At 42.2% G+C, this 26,468-nt stretch overlaps 1 protein-coding gene across 1 annotated transcript in view; it reads right to left on the bottom strand.

The window, feature by feature from the left end:
• The window catches only part of csgalnact1a (chondroitin sulfate N-acetylgalactosaminyltransferase 1a), a 36,097-nt gene extending 11,694 nt beyond the window's left edge, over window positions 1-24,403 (bottom strand). Inside the window, exons 1-4 of the mRNA XM_085793146.1 lie at window positions 24,154-24,403; window positions 10,350-11,741; window positions 6,391-6,607; window positions 3,663-3,764 (exon numbers count right to left, since the gene is read on the bottom strand). Coding sequence (XP_085649272.1) covers window positions 3,663-3,764; window positions 6,391-6,607; window positions 10,350-11,190 — 1,160 coding nt within the window. The 5' untranslated portion in view covers window positions 11,191-11,741; window positions 24,154-24,403. The remainder of the gene's footprint in view (window positions 1-3,662; window positions 3,765-6,390; window positions 6,608-10,349; window positions 11,742-24,153) is intronic.
• Window positions 24,404-26,468: the final 2,065 nt, after the last annotated feature.

Raw genomic sequence — 26,468 nt, forward strand, 5'->3', positions numbered from 1 at the left:
GTTTTATCTCACGTTGTTGGGAATCTTTATTGGGAATCTTTATTCTTGAATATTCAAGCCTCAGAAACGTACAAGCCCCCCGATGGTTGGAGCCCGAGTTCAGGCTTTTGAAGTGAGGATGTGTAAGCGATATACTTGAAAGTTCGGCAGCTGATCCTATCTATTTTAAACGATATCCCTGGTGTCTGCCAGACTGCTTGAACGCTGAGACTCTGATGCAGACTTCTCTTGCTCTTTCTGGAGCAACGTGTTCCTTTTGCCTATATTTTGGCTTTTGTTACTGTCAAACTGGTTTAGCTGTTGAAACGGCAAACGGCAATAAAAACCAACCCTTTTTAACCTTTATAAACCCAGTAGACGCTGATAGGGTTAGAAAACTTGGTGTAGTTCCAAGACAATTTAAGATCTTTTTTAGACTCATGGGAAATTTGCCTCGAGTAGTTTGTATTGGCTGTTGATACTCCAGCAAATGCTTCTTTGCAAGAATTTGAGCAGAAAGGCTGTGGTACTAAAGCGCCTGGAGTGTGACTGCATGTGATTTCACAGAAAAAAAAGAAGAAAAAAAAGGACAAATAGCTGGAGGTGATTTGGGAGCAGATTCAAACGAAACCAGTTTGTGGAGGTGAATTTAATTTGTAGGAAGGGCAGCGTGGAATCAGATCAGCCACTAATGATGCCATCACTGCTGGGAACAGATATTGACTTGTTTGTGAGTGAAGATGTCTATGTGTGTGTGTGTGTGTGTGTGTGTGTATTTGTGTGTGAACCTGTGTGAGTTTTTCAGAGCGAGGACATCATAGTTGACCCTGGGCTCTTCTGTTAGTGAGTTAGCAGCTGGCTCTTGGGGTTAAGCTTTTGAACTACAGCGTCCAAACCCTGGAGCACCTTGGCCTTGTGGAGAGGATACATCAGCTGTGTTTTGGTCTCTACTGGACTCGGTTGGTTTTCACACAACCTTGACAAATGTAAACAATGTTTGAAACTTTCAAGCCTCATGATTCTTTCTGTGCAGAGCATTTTAGGCTCCTGGCGCCATTGCAACAGTGGTATTTGGATTTTCTTTAGATGATTAAAATGAGCGTACACACAGTATGTTGTTTAGGATTTCAGTCAATTAGTTAAACAGATCAGCCGATAAAAAAACAACTGTGATAGTAACTGATTAATTACACTGGTCATTCATCAAGGATAATTACCCAAAACGGTCTCAATACAATTAATCACATGTGGAGACTGGGTTGTGCTTGATGTATTAGCCATGGTAGCCACGTGGCACAAGGGAGGGCCGTGTTGTTTAGTCTAATGCTATGGTATAGACTGAAATACGTCAAAAAGCACAGGAAATGTTATGAATGACTGTCATGGTCTCTTACAGACGAATCTAACTTTGGAGTTCCCCTGACTTCTGTCCTCTAACACCACCATGGCGTTGACATTTTTTCTTTTATGTGACATGTCTCAGTAATTATTAAACAGATTACTATGGCATTTAGTCCATTCATCCATGTTCTCTAGAGGACACTTTGATGACTCTCCTCCACTGGCACCACCATGAGGTTCACATTAGTGGTTTTAAAATGACATTTCTTGCAGACTGACAGAATGATTACCATGTAATTTGGTGCAAACAATGATTCCCTTTCTAAAGATCGACTGTAATAACTTGTTGAACCCATGAATTTTCCTCCAGCGCCAACGTTTTAATTTGTCTAGCCTTAGTTGTACTTTGTGTTTACTGCTAAATAGCTAATATAAGCATCCGCACACGCTAAACTAAGACGGTGAACATGGCAAACTAGATGTTTTCATTGTTAGTTTAAAGAGACCCTGAGGAGTTTGCTTTTGGTTATAAAATAGTCTCATATTAATGTGGATGAATCTAGGCTACATAACATTACCAACACTTGTTAATGGGTCCATTTTCGATAATTATATCTTTTTGTCTTATGTCCTAGTTTTGGTTTTCCGGACACTGCGCCGTTGGATCGCCATTTATGGTCAGAACTACGACGGTATCTGGTCGTCTTCAAACCCCCGACTTTCCTTCTTGATTAATGAAAACAATCCTGGAAAATGTTTTCACTTTCGTCCGTCTTGCGCCGGTCCAAGAATTTCACAGTGCGCGCGGAGGCTCATGGGAAATGTAGTGTGAAAACACTTTGCTTTACAAAACTCCTCATAGTCCCTTTAAAAAAATAAGTTTTAAACCTTGCTTTGGGGTGTAGTAACTACTTTTATTATTCTTGGCAACTTATCGATGAAGTAATCAAGCTCAAAAAAAAAAAAAATGAATGTTGCTAATTGTCTTTTTAAGGGTAATCATCCTTTAGCTTTCTGCCAAATTGCAAATGCACATATACTATACTTTCCACTGTGCCCACATCCTGAATGCATTATGGGATTGTATCTGTGTGGATAATGCATGTGTGTATTATATATATATGTGTGTGTGTGTGTCTATCCGGGGGTCCCACATAATGGAACTATACAGTAGGTAGTTATCTTCAATGATGACTCCCATTCATTTCCCCCGTCTAAAAGCCAGATAAAAGGAAATCGTGGTCCGGGGGTTGATTACAGGAACTGATTCAGACTCAGATAAGCTGCTACATAACTGATGAACACATTGTTAGACTGAGAGAACAATACAAAAAGCCTTAAAAAAAAAAAAAAGGGTTCAAAGCGGAGCCGCAGCTCAGGGGTAGATTTATTTAACACCCTCTCTCCCTCCGACTGCACCTTCACTTACCTTTACTCCAAATGTTTCCCATTCAGTGTGTTTCTCTTACAACCTCCTCACTCTTTTAAGAATCCTCCCACAGTAAAATCAATACTACAATATCACGGGTTTTCTGGATGTTTGTGTTCTTTCTACACTCTGAGGTTTAGATTTTTTTTTTTTTTACCTTCTTTGTGCCTCATGTGACGCTTCACTTCAGGAGTATTTAATGCTGCCTCCTTTTTGTTTTGTTTTTTTCTTCTTTTTTTTTATCTCCACAGTTTCCCCCCTTAGCGACAGCAACAGGAGGAGACACGGAGAGACAAAGAGACGCTGTGTGATACTGGAGATAGTCCGACTGATTCAAGGCCGCACAAAAAAACCTTCGGGGCTGGGAAATCGACAAGCATCACCATAGCAACCCCCTCAGGGAATCTGTGGCTCAATCCACAGTGGATCTGACTCCTGATCAGCCACACACACACACACACACACACACACACACAACGATCATCTCCAGAGGTGTGGGTGTCGAGGTCCCTGTCGAGGGGGCAGCGTGAATCAGGGACGATCACAGGCCCGTTTGTAATTTATCTGTGTTGGCTGGTGTAGCTCTCCGCTCCTCAGCATGGGTGGCACACTGCTCCATTATTCATCAGGCAGATGACTGGCTATGGCAGGACGCCGATCCAGGAGGTGTGTGTGTGTGTGTGTGTGTGAGAGTGTGAGAGTGTGTGTCGTGAGAGAGAGAGAGAGGGACAGATTACAAAACAAGAGGAAGAGAAGAGGTTTCTGGTGCATGTGTGGAAATAGCAAAAAAATGTTTTCGAGTGCATGACTGCGTCGGTCTTCATTTCATTAAATTACATAAATTGCATTTCATATTCTGTGTTTTGGCCTCTAATTCAAAAGATCTGATCTTGGCTGCGGTTCCCCCACCCACCTGGATGTGTTCTCCAGAGTGCTGCGGACTTCGCTCATCTGCTCCTTCCCAAAATACACCACCGTCAGATGGACCCGGCCGTCCTGACGCACACACACTTCCCTAGACAGACACACAAAACACACAAAGGAGGGGACATTACGGATGATGGCACTTACTGGTTTCAGCTTCTCATCTCCGTTCTACATCATCATATAGTATACCAGCTCTGGAAAAAAATAAAGAGACCACTCCAAAATGTTCTTAATAAATCAGATTATCTACATGTATGGCAGCTATGGATTCCAGTGTCTATTGAACTCCAACACAAGCACACACCTCAGTCTACTTAGATGATCACCTGAACCAAATCATGTTTAATGAGGAAGAAAGATTATAAATAAATTTAAAAAAAACACTGCTGCGATTAAAAATTGGGATTATTCCACCAATTTTGATTTCTAAACTCTTCCTAAGTTTAAAAAGTAGTGTTGTGTTGTTTTAAAATGAATATGAACTTGTTTTATTTGCATTATACAAGGTCTGAAAACGCCATTTTCTGCAAATAAATGCTCTAAATGACAATATTTCTATTTCCAATTTGGGAGAAATGTTGTCAGTAGGTTATAGAATGAAACAAAAGTGTTCATTTTACTCAAACACATACCTATGAATAGTAAAACCAGAGGAACTGATCATTTTGAAGTGGTTTCTTAATTTTTTCCAGAGCTGTACTTTTGAGATTTTGGTTTTGTTAGTTGGATGAAACATACAGATAAAAGGTTAAGACACTGTAATGTGTCATTTCCTGATATTTATAGACTAAAGGATTGATTGTTTGTTAATTAAAAACAACATGTAATCCAACCCGGACTCTTCTCGTTGCGACACCTCACTGACACACACACACACACACACACACACAGAGGGAAACGTGTGCGAGTTAAAGAGAGACCAGGTGGGAGATGCCTGCGAGCACTTTGATGCAAACGTGTCAAATGCATCACACACATGCTGAAGATAATTCACCGTCTTCTCCCACAAGGCGCACAAACATTTGTCTGAATTTCCCCCCGGAGCACAGGGAGGGAGGGGAAAGATGTCTCATAAAACTCAACCAGATGAACACAGGATGCTTCAAAAAAGACTGAAGATATGCAGAGGGTAATGAGAAGTCATGAATAAAACAATACTTACTGTCATTATAGATGCTGTTGTGTAAGAGACTCCATAAAAGATGGTATTATTAGACGTAAATAGATTTTTTTTTCTCACATGATGTTCTTAATCGTATCATTCAGACCACAGTATAGGGAGATAAAACTGTTATAATTATTTGATCATGTGGTAAGAGCGAGGATTTCTTTTGAAACTCAGGGGAGAGAACCAGACTGCAAATGTTTGCTGTTTGTGTGAATTCACATTTTATCTCTGGATGCTACACCGGGGAAACAGACCACAGAGGCTCAGAAATGCTGTTATTTTTGGGGGGTCTAAATGTAAATAAAGAACATTTGTTAAATACACAGTTACTCACTCTACAGACACACACACACACATCCTTGTTTGACTATATCTGTGAGGACCCACCAGTGGCATAATGCATTTCCTAGTCTCTGACCCTATAACTCTCACTCTGACTGCAAGGCAAATTAATTCTGACCCTTGAATTGAACCCCCCTCAAACATTTTTCAAACCAGTGTGGGCCATTATTTCGTTCACACAAGTATCCTGGACTCCCAGTTTCCTGACCCTATGAATATAATAAAACAAGCCCACCCACCCAGCCACACACACACACACACACACACACAGACGCAGCACACCTTTAATATGGATGAGAGTAAAGTGTTTGCTCAGCGACTCGCCGGCTCTTTCAAGTAAGTACACTTCTTGCCATGCTTTATATCAACTTCTGCCGGTCTGCCCAGGGGGGCATTTTAATGGGCTTCAACACTGCTACTAAGCAGGATTTACCATGTAAAAAGAGCTGTGATAAGCAGCAGCGGCAGCACAATAAATCACAGACATTAAGGAGGATGTTTCCTCAGCTGATGGTGACGGACTGGGGAGCTGAAACAAGCACATTTTCCTTTTAGCTGATGAATTCTGACGGCTTGTTTCTTCTTAAATGACAGCATTTCATTTTAATTTCACCTCGCTACAGTATAATAAACCCTTTATAGTTTTCATTTATCAAGATTTCTATTTGATCATTCATCACATACACGTGGTAGCCTGGATCTATTTGTGATGCATCAAAAATTGGATGAAATTGCATTTCCTGCAGTCACATAGTGAGTGATATAAACTGAGCTCCGGCCTGTAAGGCTATGTGAGGTTATCTTTATTCATAGTCTGGTCTGACTCATTATAATCTCTCAGATTGTTTACATGCTGATGATGCCTACCAGCAACCAAAATAAATGATGAAAGTGATGATTTGAAAATGTTAATTACATGTAGCCTACCTTCAGAAAAGAAAAATATCCCCTCTCATTTTAATTTTCCTTCCTCTAATCGCCCCTCTTCTTGTCCCCATCTGCCTGATCCCCAATTAAAATGGAAGACTGGAATCAAAACTGGGTTTGAAGAACAGAGTGTCACATTTCCGGCATTAGTTATGTGTGATACAGAGATCCGCTTTGAATTATTTATTGTGGCGTGTCTGTCTCAGTCACAACCGTCACAGAAGCTCAGTAAATAAACCTACAATCAATAAACGGCTCCAATCAATTTGATTCTCACCTGAAGTTCTGCATAAACTGTTTGAACTTGTCTGTTCGCCTGGACAGTGGGACGATGATGTTGATGGGGACGTTGGCCGTGTCCACCCTCTCGTTCTTCACCTTCATCAGCGGTCCGAAGGGTCGGAAGAGGACCAGGCGTCTGAATTCATTGGTGGACTCCCCCCTGAAGGTCAGCTCGTACAGCGTCCCCTTGTCCTTCTCTGTACGAGTGATACCTGACGGGCGACATGAACTCCTGATCAGACAAACTTAACAAAGTACATATAGTCTAGTAGCCAGGGGGGTTCCCATGCACCCGAAAGATATATTTTTCTAACTTATAGCTTTTTGTAATCCTTAAGGTGTCTAGTAAATTAATTTTGATGATCCCCGCGGCAATTATTGTCCCATGCATGTTTTTTTTGAACATCTTTTGTGGCCATCCTGGATTTCCGACTGTGAAAAATGAAAAATTTTAATCTATATAGCTCCTGAAATTAGAATTCCGCCGTTGTTTTAACTTTTTTTTGTGTGTTTTTTTGATTTTTTATGTACCACACATGATTTAATCGTGGCAATCTTCATCTCTACCAATTCCTCATGCCAAGACAAAAAGAAAATGGGGTCAGTTGTCTCTGTAGGATGTACAGTTCAGGAGCTATATAGATTAAAATTTTTCATTTTTCACAGTCGGAAATCCAGGATGGCCACAAAAGATGTTCAAAAAAAACATGCATGGGACAATAATTGGCGCGGGGATCATCAAAATTAATTTACTAGACATCTTAAGGATTACAAAAAGCTAAGTTAGAAAAATATATCTTTCGGGTGCATGGGAACCCCCCCTGGCTACTAGACTAATAGTTTTTATGATAATTAGCGATTGTGCTGGTATAAACGAGTATTATAAAGTATATAAATATTATAAAAGTATGTTTAAAAGAACAGTGAGATCAGTGTCAGTCTCCTATCTGTCTATTAAATATGAAGCCACTGGCAGGAGTTGTACTTTCTAGCTGAGCATAAATCATGCTGAAGATCACCAATCATCCTGAGGGAGGCATCAATGACTGCACCAACATGCTGCTAGAATATAAAGGCAAGGCTACCTAATTCACTCACATTATGTACACAATGAAAACATGTTATATTTCATTTAGCCTATAAATTAGATCATTTGTGTTAAGTTAAGTTGTAAGTGGCCTTTGCTATCATTTTTTTATGCTAAGCTAATGGTCTTCTTTATATGTATAAAGTGTTTATATTTTCCTTTAACTCTCAGCAAGAAAATGTATTTCACAAAATGTGAATGTAACCTGAGGTTGAGCCGACTAGATTGAGTTTAGTGAGTTTTAATGTCACATGACACGTTTCTCTGCCTGTTGTTCCTCTGCGCTTTTTAAAAATTCCTCACAATGACTTTGTTTACTTTACTTTTCTCCAGGGTGCGGTTTTGTTTATAACCCTTAGAGATTTCTGAGTTTCGAGTGCCAAGGATGATGTTTTTCTATTCCCAGTTAGTTAATATCTAATTTTAAGAAGAAATGCACAAAAAAATAAACATCTTTCAAGGGAATATCATTTTTAGCATCAGCTGCACCATTATTTCTCTCTCTCTCAATGTGTGTGTGTGTGTGTGTGTGTGTATGTCATCAATTCTCCGTGACAGCCTGATACTGTGTGTATATGTGGGAGAAAAACAGAAAGGAAAACGAGGGCATATGAGGCCAAATGAGACATTGTCCATGCACACTGCTGCTGCTGCTGCTGGGCAAAGAGCCATAACCGTACATACACATACTATAACACACACACACACACACACACACACACACTCACAGACACTGCAAGGGAGACTATTGCGGTCATCAACACCATTTTTTTGTTATTGCTGTCGCAGGCTTTGAGTCAGCTTTATCCAGAAAGACAGTTGTTTTGCAATTACTGCGCTGTTACTCGGATTATTATTACTTGCCCATTGAGGTCAGTGGTGGTAGAAGGAGAAAAAAAAAAAGGGAAATGGGGAATTATTAAGTCAGAAAAGAGTCCAGAGACAAAAGAGGTGGGCATGGAGAAAGGGGAAGAAAACACACCATTGGGAGGAAGTGTGGTCTTTAGGGAGAGTTTGGATGACAGAAAAAGAACAGACAGACACCCAGAGAGAAAGCCAAAAAAAAAAAAATGACAGAGAAAATGAAGACGCCGGAGAACAGAGAGATGACTGTGGGCTAAGAGTTACATCTGATAGCGGGGCTGAATTAAGCCTTTTCCTGTTAAGTTGGTCAGCTTCCTCTGATGGGAGCCTTCGGTTCCCAGGGGCAACACGATAATCTTTCATTTAGTAAATATGTAGAACGGTTTAGACTAAAATGCCTCCACTTCCTGTCTCACTCTTTGTGTCTGAAGTGAAGCTCTCTGTCCCCTTCTAAGGACTCGACTCTGTGGTTGGTCAGTTGATTTTGCATACCTCCAGTGTTTGTGTGCAGTTTCAGCTCACTAGACTTGTGAATGCAGCCCTGACAGCTCCCTGAAGATGCTTTTTTGTCAGTCTGGCCGTCTGGATTGCCTCTTTTCTCTTGTCTGGCAGTTTGGATAAAAAGCTGCTTTTTCAAGATTTGCTCAAAATCGATGGTTGAATCCATTAAGGAGCACTAAGAGCTAAATATGAACAGGAGGGAGTCGCAATTTCATTTAAAAGCACAATGCACTCTCCTGCTGCCTCACCATGGAGGCTCTTAATGTGAATATACACAGATGCAGACAAATGTATATGCGCATCGCTGAAGATCCCCATCACATAAACACACACTTACATTACATAAGACCACACACACAGGCTCGTGCACGTGGAAGAGGCTCCTTATAGTGACCTATGGCTCATTTCCTCCGGGCCAGGTGCCCCTATTACTCACTTTTAAACCTCCACCCACTCACACAGTGAAGATGGTGACCTTCAAAGAGCAGATCACACACACACACACACACACACACACACACACAGAGACGCAGCAGATATATACACACATACACATACACACACTAAAATACCACGTTTGAAGAGATGCTCCACTGTGAATGAGGAGCAGCTGTGTTCATTTCCTGGGGGTGTGATTGGAGCTGAGTAGAACAATCTAGGAGGATATCCTGCTTCTACTAGTACATGGAAACGCTCACAGGTTTTGACCTTCTAGGGATTCGTGTACCGAGACAAGATCAAAGTAACTGAAGGTAGCAGAAGACACTGGAGTAAAAAAAAAAACTGAAAAGAAGTGTAGTAAACAAAAAGTAGGCTACTGCACCTGTTTCCAGGAAATGACATTTAGATATAGAACCGGTTTGTTTTCCCAACTATCTTGTGATAATAAAACAGAATAAGAGACTGAGCTCTGACTGGCTGAGGCAGTAGGCTACGGTTTTTTAAAGTGGAGGCCACCAGGGAACACTATGGCGGCCTCAGCAAATTGTTCTAAGTGCATTATAATAAAATACATTTCATATCATATTGAAAACTTATTTGTCAGGCTCATATTTCCATTTCCTACCAGTCAAAATGTCATTGAGCTGCAGGTCATAAACTAGTGTTGGCCCGGTTCCTGCAGCCGCCACCAAGATGCTCTGGTTCTGGTTCTGCAATAGCTCCCTTGCTAGCAATCAACTAGTGTTGCAAAATGGACACACATTTTGAAAAGGAAAAAATACAGTAATATTGCTTTGATAACAAATATAAAAACATATTACGAAATTGGCTTTTTCTTTTTGCTGCAGGGGAGGTTGCAAAAGAAAGTCCCCAGCCACAGGCTGATAGTATTCAGGAGGTCTTGGCATGGACATTTTGGGAACCCCTGGGCTGAGGCAATCAATGATTTACAAAGCACAAGTGTTGCAGAGTGGAGTCCATTGTGTCTGGGGAGGTCAGGGAAAGACTGTGGTGGTTTCTGTTGAATTTTAATAAACAAGTTGTGTGTTATGTGTCCTCACCTTCTATGAAGTCAGACGGTGCGTACACTTTGCTGGTTTGACTCTTCTCCGCTGCCGCTCGGCCGTCCTGCTGCGATGACGGCGCGTTGAGGCTGTGCAGCGCCATCTCCAGCACCTCGCCCAGCTCCTCCCTCTTGTCCTTCCTCACCGGCTTCTCCTCGGGGTGGCGCGTCAGCCCCATCTCCAGCTGGTACACCCTCTGAAGGGTGAAGCTCTCGAACGGCACCACCGCGTACTCACTGGGGAGCCTGATGCCGGCGGTCACCTCGGCCTTCGACAGCTGGCTCTTCAGGAACTCCTGGAGATCGGCCTGCTGGCTCTTGGCTCCCGGAGCGTCCCCGAGGCCGCCGCCGCCTCCCTGAGCCCCGACCCTGACCCCGGCCTCCTGGCCCTCCGCCGTGCCCCCGGCCGCCCTCTTCAGACTCTCCTGCACGCCTTTCAGCTGCTGGCTGCGCTCCTGTAAAGCCTCCTTCAGCTGAGCGATCTCCCTCTTCAGGGAGGAGATGTGGAGGCGGTGCTGCTCCTCGCGCTCCTGAAGGAGAACCTGGTACGACTGGACGCCCGGCGACCCCCCGCTCTGAGCTGGCCCTGCTCCTCCTCCTCCTCCTCCTCCTCCTGCCCCGCCGGCCCCGGCTCCGACCCCCGGCCCTGTGCCCCCCAGGCTGGGGTGATTGGGTCCAGCGCGGGGCAGAGCGTGACTCAGCGGGGGGTCGTCGGAGTGCGGGGGGCTGCAGGTCATCACGTAGAGCAGCGAGAGGGAGCAGCAGAGCAGCACCAGCACGCCCCCGACACGGGACACCCAGGCTAGCAGTCCACGCCGCAACATCGCTGCAAGTAGCATCCAAACCCACTCCTCTGAGTTAAAGAGCCATCCACCCACACACACTCACACACTCACTCACACACACACACACACACAGAAATATCATGTAACCTCACACACTCCAGCCTCTATGATAAGAGCCCATTTGTGATTATGTTCCATCACCCAGTGAGGAGGCAGGCCACTTATCAGTGTGAGGTCATTTCATCTGAATTAGGTCATTGCCTCTCCGCCGCCTTGTTTCATTTTAACTTGTTTTGTCATTGGCAAAATAAATGCACGACGGTCACGAGCTGTTAAAAAGCACCTTTTTCCCTCTCCGCCGGTGCAATTAGCTCCATGGTCAGCAAGACGACCGTCCCAGACGCTGTTACATCATCTATCACTCATATGTGACTCATCTGTTCGAATGCGTCTCAGTCAGTCCATCGTGTCTCTCTCTTCCTGTCTGCCTGTCTGCGATTTCAAACCACTGGATACGAGGCTGCCTGATGCACTGAGAAAAAATGTTCTGCTCCATGTGAAGACGAAGCCTTGTTGGTCAGCGGGGGTTTCTTCATGTTGTTTTCCTGACAACAGAGAGAGAGAGAGAGAGAGACAGAGACAGACAGAGATGTTTTTGTCATTAGAGAGATATTCATTCTTCCCATCCTGACCTCCGCTGTCTGACTCGGTCTCATTACCGTCAGTCGTGTTGCTCCTAACAAATCAGAAACATGCCAGACTGCTTTGACATGTTAGTTTAGGATGGCAAAGGGTTTGACTGCCTACGCCAAACTAAGCATTCCTCCAGGACTACAGCTCCTGGAAAACAATGTTGTCACTGATGTGTGTGTGTGAATACAAGGCTGTGTGTGAATACAAGGCTGTGTGTGAATACAAGGCTGTGTGTGTGTGTTTGACACTGTAGCGTTTGTGTTCAGTCGATAAACAGCAAAGAAACTAGGACATATACCTGTAACTGGAGTATACTACAGTATACACACAGTGGGTGAATGTAGTATCATACTGACAGACAGCTCACTATCTGTGTCCTTGCCAATTTAAAACCATTACATTCATCTGGAGGCTTTTTTTTATGTGTTGTGTGAGTAAGTCATACAAACACAGCAATTCCCAAATGAAGTTTCTCTCAAAGTTTATTTTAAACCCTTTGGGTGCAAAACTGTTTCTGTTTTGCTCCAGTTTCTTCCCACAATCCAAAGACATGTGGAGTAGATTAATAAAAAACTAACCCATAGGTGTGATTATGAACGTCTGTCTCTCTGTAACTGTCTCGGTAGAGAGTTGTGCAACAGGATAGTAGACGACCTTGCAGAGGATGTGCGAGTATTGATAATGGATGGACTGAATTCAGCATGGGCATTAAAATGAGGCCATGGCCAAATGATTAAAGTTATATCACATAACCCTGGTAAAAAAAAAAATCCAATGAACAGAATAACACTGCATGTGTTCTTCTCTGATCTTTCTCCGATTTTTTCTTGAGAAACACTGGATGTGTTTATTTCTTCAGGCCTCTAAAAATGTGAAAAATGATCTTATCTGAAATAGAAAAATCACCCTCATGGTTCACGACCACACTAAGGCCATAATCTGCAATGAGTGGCCACAAGTTTACATTTGCTTGTTTACACCGAACCAAACAAAGTGGCGTGACGAGTAATGCGACAGAGTGGCCGCCTGTGCTTTTTACACAGATGTTCATACCTTTTAAACAAAATGTGGAACGAAGCGCAGCGTTCCCAACGTGCTACAGCTTCATTTTTATGGGATCTGAAGCCAAAAAGTAGATAATGATGACCAAAAAGCTCAAATTATAAGAGTTAGAGAGTAGATACTGAGTTATAACCTGAACCGGCGTAGAGAAGGTGAGTGACGCTGATGTGCACCTCGATGTGGATGTGAGTGAGCATATTTTCATGTTTTTTTTCCGGGTAAGTGGTGGAGTGTTTGACTTACAGTACATATCTGTAAATGTATCTCTGTGTATCAGTCCTGGTCTCTCTCGACTCCCCACACAGTCGGCTCTTTTACGGGGCTGCCAGAAGCCGAGCCGACTGAAAGGATTAGTATATGGCAGGAGTGAATACTGGACTGTGCTCCAACAGACGGCTGAATCAGGAAAGACAGGGCGTCTCTCCAGCAGGACCTCCGCTGCCGACTCAGAGAATGTTTGAGGAGAGAGAGGGTGCTCGGGGAAAAGTGGGTGAGTGAGTTGAAGTGATGGGAGTATCATCCTTTCAATTACAGGAAAAATCCTCATGATGTCATTATATGAAGCCATAAATCCTCGGATATATGACATTAATGACATTAATGGTGTGGTGGAGGTTTAATCACTTTCTTTCTTTCACAAGCGGCTCTCATTAGTTTCGCAGCCATGTGATCGCAGCCTGGGAACCTCCTTTAAAATAATTACATCACCTCTCCCTGATGACTTCGACTTTCCCGGTTTCATGATTTCCTGTAACACACACACACACACACACACACACACAGAGACACGCTCGCTCTGGTGCCAGGGAAAGTGACCACAAGCTATTCACACAAATGAGAGCATGCACTTAAGCTCTGACATTGTGAAGGTCAATTTCCCTTTTCATTGGGGAGCAAATGCACCACATTACATTTTTAACTACAAGCGGCCTCTGATGCTTGCACTAACATACGGAGCACAGTGACCCTCATCAACACGCCACAAAAAAACATTAACAATAACATCAAAATGTCAATTTTTATATGACAATGTTGGACTTTAATGCTGGGACATTGCTCTCTAAATATACACTGGACTGGAACACAACATTTAATGAGCTTATTATCTTAATAATAGCTTGTTTTCATTATCGGTTAATCTGTTAATTATTTTTCCGACTCAGTGAATCAGCCAACCGGTCTCTTTTAAAAGAACCAATTAAAAAATATTATATCTGAATACATAAAAAAATAAGTCTAACACCTTTCATTTGAGGATTTTTGTTACCTTCACACTGAGCTGCTTTTGCTATTTCAATCTGCTTCCACCCTCTCCTGGATTCATATTTAATAGGTGTGAGGGTGTGATTCATTCCTTCAAACAATTCATTGACTATTGAAGGTGATTCATTCTCTGTTCAACTAACCATTTCAGAATCAATACAAATACTGATTTTATACATGGCACCGAACCAATAATGATGCGTATCTATACTCGACAGCGCTGTATTTCATCTCCTGACACTGCTCGGTGCGCGCTGCTTTTAGAAGCTCCTGCCAAATATATCACAAACACAATAGGAGCTGATCCCGGCCCCGGCGAGGCAGTCCGTCTCTGCTGCTGTAAAGTTATGAGAGAGAGATTCATCACCGGAGAGGAAACTGGTGTGACCGAGATTTACGAGCAGAGACTCACAGTCAAACCACTGAGTCTCACCGGGAATGAATGAGTTGATTCAGCCCTGGTTATTTGACTCCCCGTGGGGATAGGTACGGCTGCAACACGGGAACACTGGCAGGCAGCTAAATAATCATGTTTGATTTTATTGCCGCTGGTGATGTCTGAACAGTTGTGTCTAATTTCCTGCTTTGTGCCACTGCAGCCGTGCCCTTGTAAAGCTTATCTGTGACATTTACCGAAAGAATGATGTGATATTTATATTTCTTGTACAGACACTGCATGAGGCAGTTATTATTTTAGAAATGATGAAGAATCCACAGTGACAACACAAACATGTCACACTGGGAGAGGATGAACTGCAATGAACTTGGATAAACTTCATTTAGCCCTATAGGCTAGTCAAACAGTTTGTCCTGTACAGTATTTCACCAGATAAAACTACCACTCCCATCAGCCTCAGCTCCACTTTGTTTTGAGTAATAATTAGCAAACATTATACTAACATACTAAACTTTGATTGGTAGCTAATCTTAGCTTGTTGATGTTAAAGCAGAAGTAAGCGATCCGGTCGTTTTGGCTAATGCTGCATTCCAGGCAGGCTTTTGAAACCGTAAATTACAGCTTCAAGTCACAACTTACGACTTTGTAGCGTTCCAGGAAACCCGCAACTCGCGTTTCTCCGACCTGTTTTACCTGTGAAAGTCACTATAACGGCCACTCGTAACTTCCGACCCGTGAACTCGTACCAGATCGAACTGGTACGACTTCACAGGTCGGAAAAACACGAATTACGGGCTGCCCTTGAACGCACCATAACGTCTTGTCAGCCGACGGAGTTAGCAGCCCCCACCCTCGTCATGGATCTATTGGTCCTCGTCCCTACGTCACCACATTCAGGCGCATCCCTTGGCTGCACACACAGCCCTTTATGCCGTTCTCTCGCCTCATTGGATAAAACTTGTAGGATACGAGATAAGTTTTCTCCTCGGCTCAGAGCAGAGCAGAGTGACTGACAGACCCGTGTTTCGGTCCAAACACTCTATGTAAGTGATTGCTGTCGGAAGATATAACTATTTAAGAATTATATTAACACAAAAATATCACTTACTTCTGCTTTAACACATCAACAGCTCAAAGCATTGTTGCTTCAGAGATCCGCTAGCATCGATATTAGCTCATCTGACCACCTGCAACTTTATTACTCTGGTTCAGTCTAACTACTCTAACTATTTTCTTTCAGTGAAAACCAAGGGGGGAGTTGTCGGTCTGATACATCCATGGTCTGAGAAGTGAAGCTCACTTCCGGGTTAAAAAAACTGCAATCCTCTCGGCTGCCACTGGGGGCTGGTACCAGAAGGCAGCAACTCTCCATAGACCCCCATGTTAAAATCGCCGATTTTACATCCTCAGTAAACATGATCAAAGCCTGGTGTCATCACGTTTTTTGGTCTCAACCGATAGTTTCTACCCCGGCACACACTCTGAGGGGGGTGAATTTTTTTTTACACTCTACCGTTTTACTATTATTAGGTTTAATATTCTTGCCAATTAGGGTGCGGAAACATTGAGCGTCAGGTCCGGAGACAGCTGCTTCGAGGCCAGTGGGCGGGTTCTCGGCCGGTTGACCCGTTGAGTTACCGCCTCTCCTCCAAACATGGAAAGTACACGCCCACCAAAATCCAACATGGCGCTGTTCAGGCCGCCATATTTAAGTCACAAAAACGACTCCCCAAAACCAATGGGTGACGTCACGGATGCTACGTCCATGTTTTTTACAGTCTATGGTGAAAACACACAGTTAAACTGGCGAACAAAGTGGAGCCTTGAGCTGCCAAATGACCAGATGTTTCCTTCCTTCAGGAGATGGTGGAGACCAAAAATGGAGCAAAAAGGCCGTAAATATAGACTCTCAATCATCAGGTGGACAGAAATCTGACTCCAAATAAATGGTATTGCTATTCTGTATCTGAAGGGTCACTTGAGTTCCACTTTATCTCCACTGTGTGATATCTGATTATTGTGCAGAGAACGTGTCAGACTTAAGCTGCATCCATGAACCACAGAAGTAAAGATTTCCAGTAAACCCAAACTGACACTGAGAGGAAATTACACCATTCAACTGTGACTTTTAGTTTGGCACTTCCCACAACACCCTGTCCTGACTTCACCCTCGCTTTTTTTTTATTTCTTTTTTTTTTATATAATAATCATTTTACAGTACACTCACAGTTGCAACAGAGACAAAACTCACACACATAAAATTTAACAGTTCCTGTTTTCTCTCTGTGCAGGACTGCGACTTCCCTCTCGAACTGTGCGCCTGGCACCTGATAACAGTTTCCTGCCGTTCCTGCTTCGACCTTAACTCGTTAGTGTACGTGGACACACAGCCTGCAATCGAAGGTCCCATGTAACTCCTGCAGACTGCTTTGCATTATGCAACTTCTATAATACATCTTCGTGCTATAGAAACAGTGTCACGCTTTGTTTACCAACAGCAAGAACCAAGGCAGAGAATACATTTCCTCCACTTCCTGAGATGACATAGCTGATAAATGTGTTTTCCTGCCTATCACATATTTCATTCTCTTAGCTAGAAATAGACACACAGCGATGCCGAGATGAGAGTGGGAGAGGGTCAGAGAGACAGAGAGATGAAATAAATAATCAGGGCTGTCATAAAGAAGAGTAGAAGAGAGAGGAGAAAGAGAATGATTTAGTATTTGGCGGCCAGAGATGTTTCCAAAGCATAACTCTGCAGTGTCTGGTTCAGCCTCCAAAATCACTTCCTCCCCTCCTGCTGCAGCTTCTGCCCACAGGGCATTTGTGTGTATATATGTGTGTGTGTGTGTGTGTGTCAATGTGGGAATATGTGTATGTTTGTATCAGTAGTACTAGTACTGAGTGAGGAGTGGGAGCTGCAGACGTCTGCTGTGGGAAAACAAGAAAGAATGAATTTCTTCTCAGTCCTACGCTCCACGTCTGGTTGGTTGACAGTCACACTGGTGCAGCAGAAATCACACACAGGTGACAGGTTATCGCTGCACTCCAGCCCACACAGGTCAACCTTTACATGTACCTTTGAATGTCTGAAGCATCTGAGAAAAAAAACGAAAAAAGAAAAAAAAACCTTGTGACCCCTCTCATCATGAAAAATGTAGCATCTGAGTCCTGCTGTCAGGTTTCTCTTTGCTCTCCGCTGGTGTTAAATATATTCAGGCTGAGTCTTAAAGAATAATGTATGCAGTAACGACATACAGTATATAGTCTTCTCAAATGCAAAAGCCATTTGCAGATGCATTAATTGAGTATGTATGAGAGAGTCTGCAGGAAGGAGAGAAAACAGACCGCAAACCATAGAGGAAATAGTCTGTATCTCTGCTTTAAAGGATCTTATCAGTGATTTTGCACATTTCAGCTCTCAAACTGCAAATTCTACACTTATTATTATTATTTTTTTTACTAATGATGTTCAAATGCATGTTTAAGGATTTCTTTTCTTTAAAAAAAAATATATACCGGCCCCCCCCTGTTCCCGGAACCACTGTTTTCCATTCATGAAAATGTATTAGCAGACAAATGAAACTTACTTTAGTTCCTTTATAACCCATCACAGTGAACACCAAGTCTGTATTAAGTTTTGTCAGTGTTTCAGGCTGATAATTGTGAGGTTATTCATTTTAAAGGAGTGCACCTCCCCCTGATTTAGTGCTGCACTTCCACGATGTCGGCTGACTTTAAAAGTGAAAAAATTAGATAAGAATATATTTTATTATAGCCGTATATCAAGCAGGAAGCGGCTGATATGGTTTAACGATACTAAAATAAAATAAAAAGGGAGACTGATAACTCATATTTGGAACCAATGTGGGAAGATAAAACCACAGCTACAGTATGAGGCTGCAGTGTCCAGGTGTTGGTATGATGATTTTGTCCACTCCATTTATATTACAGTGAGAACGCCAACCCTTAATGTCAAGTGTGTTATGGTAATAAAGAAGCTGCAGTACGTACGTAGCCTCTGTGAGGCCAAAGGCAGCTAGAAGTGATACCAGCAATTACTGTGACTAGTCAGTGTGAGGAAGCTCTGTTTTCTACTGCATCTGTTCCACCATTGTTGCTTATGATAAACCTGGAAGTAAATGAAACAATGCAAACACCATTACTGTGAATATAACTGAAGTATCATGCCCAGTTCATGTGCAACACATGCAAGGAATGTGACACTGAGTAAAAACCATAGTTTATGCTGTAGGTGCTGTATTTATGACAGCTCTACTGGTAACTGCTAGTGTCAGGTATAAATCTGGCATTAAATATTCAGATTGGTCCAATTTATCTCCAGAAACACTGAATCCTAAATTTGACATACGTAACACAGTTTTTTGACGACATACATTTTGACGCCTCACAGAGGGAAAAAGCACACGTCAGTTCGATAAGTGTATGTAAAAGGAAACTGTTTTCAAAAACGTCTGTATTTTTCCTTTCAAAATGACTAGTCTGAAAAAGCATTACAGTGACTCTTTGTCAGACTATCTTTACCTGATAATTGAGCAGATGTGACACAGGCTTTTTCTCACACTCCTCCATAGCCATGAAAGATATGTCACAGACAGAGAAGCAGTGTTAAGTAAACCGATACTGATGTGTAAAATGAAGAGTTCCCCTTTTAGGTGTTGAGCCGCAGTGGAACAGATTGAAGGACATTATCCAACCACAATAATGTAACTTTGACCAAAATGAACACAGACTTGATGTTGAGCAAAGATGGATTACACAAGTAACACCAGATACATGAGCACAAACACAACACAAACCTGGAGCAGTTGAAACATTTCTAAAGCTAAAACCACAGGCTTTGGCCCTTTAGAAAAATGTCAATTCTGCCTTTTCTTCCAACTCCTCATCTCTCAGCTGGTACATATCCATAGAGTACACACGTCTACGTATGTTTATACAAGAGAGCATGGATGCATTACTCTTTTAAACAGCACCCCTCCTCCGTAACCCGCCCCTCCCAAACACATCCACTCGCTCTGAAATGGCCTCTGTGATCACTGCAGACAACCTGATAAACCACTGAACTGTTGACGTTTAAACTCCTCTCTCCATACCGTCTGTCTCACCGCAGCCTCCAGTGTTTGTTATAGGTCAAGGACGGTAATGCGTTTACGTGCACGTCGGCCGGAGAGCGAATGTCAGGGCTTCTTCTAAAGACAGCTCTGTCTCAACCTGCCCTTCGGCTGTCTCACTGTAAAAATGAGGAATGTCCTTTAAGGGAAGAGGAGGAGAGAAGATGTAGAAGCAGAGAACAGGGTTCCTGCACATTTGAAATTTCCAAATTCCATACTTTTTCCAGACCCTAATTTCCAGACTTCTCAGTAAAAAAAATTCAAATAATTTGTGATATTTGAGTAAATAGTTGTGCATTATATAAAAAAAAATCTGTTTTCATTATTCTGAATGTGTATGCCATACCAAATAATTTAGGTACTATAGGCTATAGGTACAATAGCACATACAAAAATAATTAACCCAGATAACTTCAGATAAGACCAAACCAGATAACTTAAATAAAACTAAATATATTTCCATACAATCATTTCCATTTTCCGTACTTTTCCAGACCTGGAAATGTATAAAATCAAATTCCATACTTTTCCATACTTTCCATACTTGCGTAGGAACCCTGAGAGAAGGAAAGGAGAGGAGAGGAGAGGAGAGGAGAGGAGAGGAGAGGAAGGAGAGGAGAGGAGAGGAGAGGAGAGGAGAGGAGAGGAGAGGAGAGGAGAGGAGAGGAGGAGATTAATTAAGATAAAATTTAAAAAATGAGTGGGAAAAAAAAGAAAAAAAGAAAATCTGCCAAGAGTGTCAGCTGCTGTGCCCACAGATGACTTGAGGGGAGCTACTAAGCAGCTAGATTAGATATATGGTGTGAGGAGAAAATGAAGAGCGGAGGAGAGGAGAGGAGTCAGCGTAAAGTGGGCATGTGGGAGGGGAAGAACGAGGGAGCGCGCGGCAGAGAAAGGTTTCTTTGATGTCTCTTGTCCCCTCAGGTGATTCTCCCTCCCATTCATTAGGGGCCCGTTTCTCCGGAACCTTCCTGTCGACATGCCATCTGGAAGGCCCTTAAAAAAAAACACTGCGCTCCTCTACTTCACTACAAGTGCCCCGTGTTAACATTCGCTCTCCCTCCACCCACCTCCTCCTCCTCCTCCTCCTCCTCCTCCCCTCTCCCTTTCTCCACGTTGGTCCTCAAAGCGTCTCATTTCTTCGCAGTAGTTTTGATTGTATCAGATGAAACTTTAATGGCCCCCCTGCGGAAAACGGCTCATCTCTACAGCAGAGAGAGAAGATTCGATATAGATAGATAGATAGATAGATAGATAGATAGATAGATAGATAGATAGATAGATAGATAGATAGATAGATAGATAGATAGATAGATAGATAGATAGATAGATAGATAGATAGATAGATAGATAGATAGATAGATAGATAGTAGGGCTGTTCGATTTTGCCCAAAAATAAAATCTCGACTTTCTTCTCTGAAAAATCGATTTCCGATTACGATATTTTTGTTAAATGACAAACTATTTTGTGTGCTGTTTGTGTCTTTTTAAATGGACCTAATGGACCGTGAGAGCTGTAACTGTGTAGTGGAAAAGGGCCGTTGGTCTTTTTGGCAACGAAATCCTCACTGGTCTTAGCAAAATGCCGACATGCTTGTTTACAGTGTGTGGGGAGAGCAGTGGGAGAAAGGAGGCGGCAGTCATTACGATAATTCAGCGCAGCCCAGATTCATGAACGGGGGCTTACCGTAATTACCCTAGTTAGAGTAAAAAATCGATTTTTACGATTTCAAATAATTGCGATTACGATTTTAAATCGATTAATCGAACAGCCCTAATAGATAGATAGATAGATATGTCCTCTGATTACATCACCATTTACTCTTACATCAGATCTAATGACTTTGTGTAATGTGTAAGGAGGAACTTGCAGTGTTGAATCTCTATCTGTGAAGACTGGCTTCTGTCAGGTGACAAGAAACTCCACTTCAAGTCCCCTAAGTGCTAATGTTGCATCATGTCAGAAAGTCACTTTGTTCACACCAGAGCAAGTTTCCCAACTGCACAATGCTGCACAGTGACACATTAGCACACAACCCAGGTCACAGTAAATGACAATTAAGGGGTTTCTTGTTGTGTTTATCAGCTGATAAAGTGCTATTGACCTTAAAAAAGCCAGCATCAGTCGGGCTAAAGGAGGAGCGCATGTGGTTCATTAAGTGTTTGAAGACACAGCATCTGTCAGCCATCAAAGGCAACTTTCTCTAATTTCACTTCAGAATGAACAGTGGGGATCTAAAGCATTGATTTTGATGCTCTCAGCAGAGTCAAAAACAATCTGTGATCCACACAGAGAGATAAAGGCAATGATGCCATAACAACCGCCACCCAGCTCCACTGTGTGTCTGTGCAGAGAGAAGGAGAAATTAGTGGGCACTCCCTCATTCAGTAAAAACACAATGAGAAGCCTCAACACAGTCCTGATTGGACACAGCTCATCATCACTGCATGGTTATGATGCAGTATCATAAATCATAGTTTGTATATAAAGACACTCCCTTTGTCACATGCCTCACGTACAGAGTGTCTCTCTCTCCACGAGCCAACACTTATAAATAACCGAGATGAGAAGAGATGGCAGAGAGAGCAAACAGCTGAGCTGGACACTAAAAAACCACCAAATCCACAGTGTCCATGAGTAACATCTGCTTCATCTCGCCAGCCGGAGCCACTCAGCCCTCCTCCACGCAGCGTCACGGCTGCACGTCTCCTCTCCACCTTTTGCAGCTCTCATCATCACTTGTGTAGCAACAGAGGTTCCTATAGGCTTTATCCTACAGCAACGTCTGGCAAAGAGCCGTCACCGCCGGTCCAGAAAGACGTTAATGAGAGCGAGCCAAGTTCAGTTCAGACTCAGAGCCAGAGCTCATTTACTTCCCTCTTCTCACCGGACAGTGAACCACCATGCAGAGGCGGTTGCATTTCACAACTGCAGCCTGTCCTACATGCAAAGGTAAAAAGCTCCCAGCAGTAAAAAAAAAAAAAAACATAACAAAAACAATTTCTCTTTGCTTTGTAATGTTTTTTTTTTTAGAGCAAAAGCTGCAACTGAAGCAGCTCCACACTCTGTTGTTGACAATTTATACTGATTTTACTTAAGTGGAATTGACAGTCTTCCCTTGAGGCAATACACCCTTCAGTGCCCATTTAATCTAATAGATTTTCTTTTTTTTCTTTTTTTTTGTAAAGCGACATCATCTAGATGCGCAAAAAGGCAAATGTAATATCATCAGGGGTAATTTATCAATGCACTGCAGGGACGTTACATCAGCGCCGTTAAAATGTCACTGGGTAAATGTCCTAAAAGATTCTGTTATCTGATCTGTGAAACATGAGAACACATGTACACAAAGCGAGAAGGCTCACACACACACAAACGCACACACAAACACACAATTACACTCCCAGACTCAAAGACACACACACACACACACACACACACACACACACACTACCACATCTAGGACACATGCATTGAGCATCCTTAAGGGGGGCAACTTTATCTTCCAGGCACAGTCAGCACATATATGTCATCGTGTATCACATCATTTTCTCACTCACATAAGGTAAAGTAATGTAGACAGTGACTGTGTGTGTGTGTGTGCATGTGTGTGTGTATGTGTGTGTGTGTATTTGCTCCTTTCAAGTCCCTCTCCTCTATGCTTGCTGCTAAACAAGCTCAAATCCTACATAATCTCCAGATTCATTCTTCCAATATGAGGAAAAACAAGCCCGCCAGCTCGCAAACCAAATATTTCAGGGTGCTAGGTTCCTGTTAGTGAAATGCACTAAGCAGGATTACAGCAGTTTCCCCTGATAAAATCTCCTGCCTGCTCCACTGTGTGTTGTGTTGTGTTGTGTTGTGGACTATATGTGAGTGAGATGCAGAGGAACACTGTTGCAAAAACCTGCACTTTCACTGAGTGCATATAATTTTATTATCTGGGTCTACCCACTACAAATTATTGTGGGTGCATTTTTATTTTTTTTACTCACTCCACCATGTTTTACTTTCATCTGACCCGAAGCATGACTCACACACTGTCATCCTGACTGGGCTGGAACAATATTTGCTGTTTTCATTTCTATCAAATGTGCCAAAAAATGTGTGTGTTCACTCACAGTGGATGAATTAAAAACACACAGAAAACACAAATTGCACCCACATTGTTTTTTTTGTGCCAATGTTTGTTCCCACTGTCAACATCTGTCTGCAAAGTGTGTTACTGTAGTAGCCTATCTGAAGAATGCAACTTGATTTAATTATTGTTTGTAGTAGCTAGTTCCTAAAAAAAGTGGGAGTAATAGGCATAAAGTTTTCAATGAGCAGGTTGAGAGCAGTCACTGCAAAACAAACAGTAGACGCACTATTAAAATATCACTAATTCTTTAACAGTGCATGGTTGTATTGGCGGCTTACATCTGTACTGTACCCCGTTAACATGCCCTCTCACCCGGACTACTTACCCCCTGTTCTCCCGGTCGTCAGTTCAGTCCGTTCCTCCAGAAGAGCTGTGATTTTTTTTTTTTTTGTCCCGGTGCTGCGGACCCGGTCCCGGTCCCGTCCTGCAGACCTCCACCGGTCTACACAGACTACACTTGCGGAGCGCAGGAGCGGGTGTGAGCGTTTGTACCGCGGAGCAACGTGAAGTCCACCGGAGAGAGGCACAGCAACACCGGAAACACAGGCTTTCTACTTTCAAAATAAAAGAACATCCTCGATGACATTCGATAAAAATCCGAAAATAGCAACAAGTGGTTTAGGCTAATCTACGCAAATTATTTTACCACTTCATTGTATTAATAGCCTACACTGGTAAGTGATTTTATTTAATGAATGTTGATTAAAAAAAAAAAAAACAACTGAAAATGCCAGACAATGGAAAAAATATTTAGCTATTTCAAACAAAAAAAGAAAAAAGAAAATCAAAGATAGCCTACTGATTTTACGAAACAAACTACTTGTGACAATCAATAAGAGTCCAACAACAACAACAAATTTTAATAATAATATAATAATAAATTTATTTTGTAACGCGCTTTTTCAAGTGCTCAAAGACGCTTACATAAAAACACAATTTAAAATACAATGCAGAAAATTATCACAGTTAAAATACAAGAACAAGAAAAATTTTGTCCTGGGGAGGAGGCCCCCTAGTGGTTAGCTAATCAGCTAATCACTCAATAACCAGAGGTGTAGGCCGCATGCAATTAGCCTAAAATAATATCATTATCATTTTAGAGGAGTAAAAACATTTGTATCAGTCTGGGTAGGCTACACGTGTCCTAGTTGAAGCAGTTTGGAGCGCGAGGGGAAAAGGCACGTTTCCACCCCCCACAGGTAGATAGGTTAGTTGATTATTATCTAGCTTCAACCTTCCCGTGCCTGATTGGACAGCTCTGTCTTCTCACACATGAACAAAACACAAGCCAGACGTTTTCTAAAAGGAGCCATAAACAGGTGTCCACTTCCATCAAGGTGCGCAGGCCGATGACGCAACTCCTTATACCAGGTAAGGCAACCTGTCTTAAAGGTACATTTCACAAGAAATTAAAATGTCTAAACAAGCTTTTTAGTAAAAGAAAATGTCTTCAGTAACTGAACAAGGCATATTGCGCGTGTCATTTGATAATGAGAATATGTGATATTGCAGTGGGAGGGATGTCTGGAGCCATGCAAACAAATCATCAATATATATTTTTTCAGTTCTATTCAGATCTATGTTGCCTTGCAAGAGAAAATGTTCTTTGCAATAAGGCAACATATAAAACATGGACACAATAACTGAAGTCAGAACCCGGGAGGGATGGCTCTGTTCACATCACAGCACAAGGTAAGGTTCAAGTGTCTGTGCCATGTCATTCTGTTAACACACAATTAGTTTTTATTACTTAGAGACAATAAAGAGTTACAGGCAATAAGCTGAATGTTACCCTCGTGCTGACTTTAGTGCTACTGCTTCATTGCCTGGGGTTTTGCACAGACCCCACCGCTGTCTGCCTTCACATCTGAACTTATTAAAGCTCCATGTATGGATTTTTTTTATTTTTTTTATTTTTAAGTGGCTCTTACCTTCGCCACATCCTGGGCCACTGATGTCCAGCTTTCACTGTCAAAAAAAAGAAGCTGTTCACACTGCATTAAGCACCTGACACTGAGAGGAGACTACAGGCTGTAGGAGGACACTCCACTGGGAGCTGACACTGCACTTTCTCTGTTTTTTCTGCAGACAGATCACTTGCTCACACTGCCATGTCTGAATCACATGTGAGTAACTAGGTTGACTATGTGTCCTCTGAAACATTATAACATGATCCACACACACTGGGATAGATTATAAACGGGAAATGGATCATATCGTCTGTGTGCAGCAGCTGTTTCCCTAGTTTGAAGATTGTGGGTTTAACAAAAGAATATGATCAGGATAATAGGATAATGTCAGTTATAGTGGACACACCATACCACTGTTAGTTTGCCATTTCAATAATGTATAGATTAATGAGTTTCTATCTAGTCTTATCTAGACCTTCTTGTGTAATTCACACTGGTATCACCTCTCATGGTGAAGATCCATTACTGTGCGCATTGAAGGTTGCAGGACATAAAATTAAGATAGATGTTGTCTGAAATATTCATTTATATAATAATAATAATAATGCTGGCTTCTCAGAACAAAACCTGACATGTTAAAATCATCAAGCAATGGAAGACCAGGATGATATGATGAGTGTAATGTAAAACATGTCTGATTTACCCTAAATCAAATTTTAAATAATATTGT

This window comes from Trachurus japonicus, chromosome 12 (genome assembly GCF_045865225.1).
Source record: "Trachurus japonicus isolate A0001 chromosome 12, Traja_1.0".
Taxonomy (NCBI): Eukaryota; Metazoa; Chordata; class Actinopteri; order Carangiformes; family Carangidae; genus Trachurus; species Trachurus japonicus.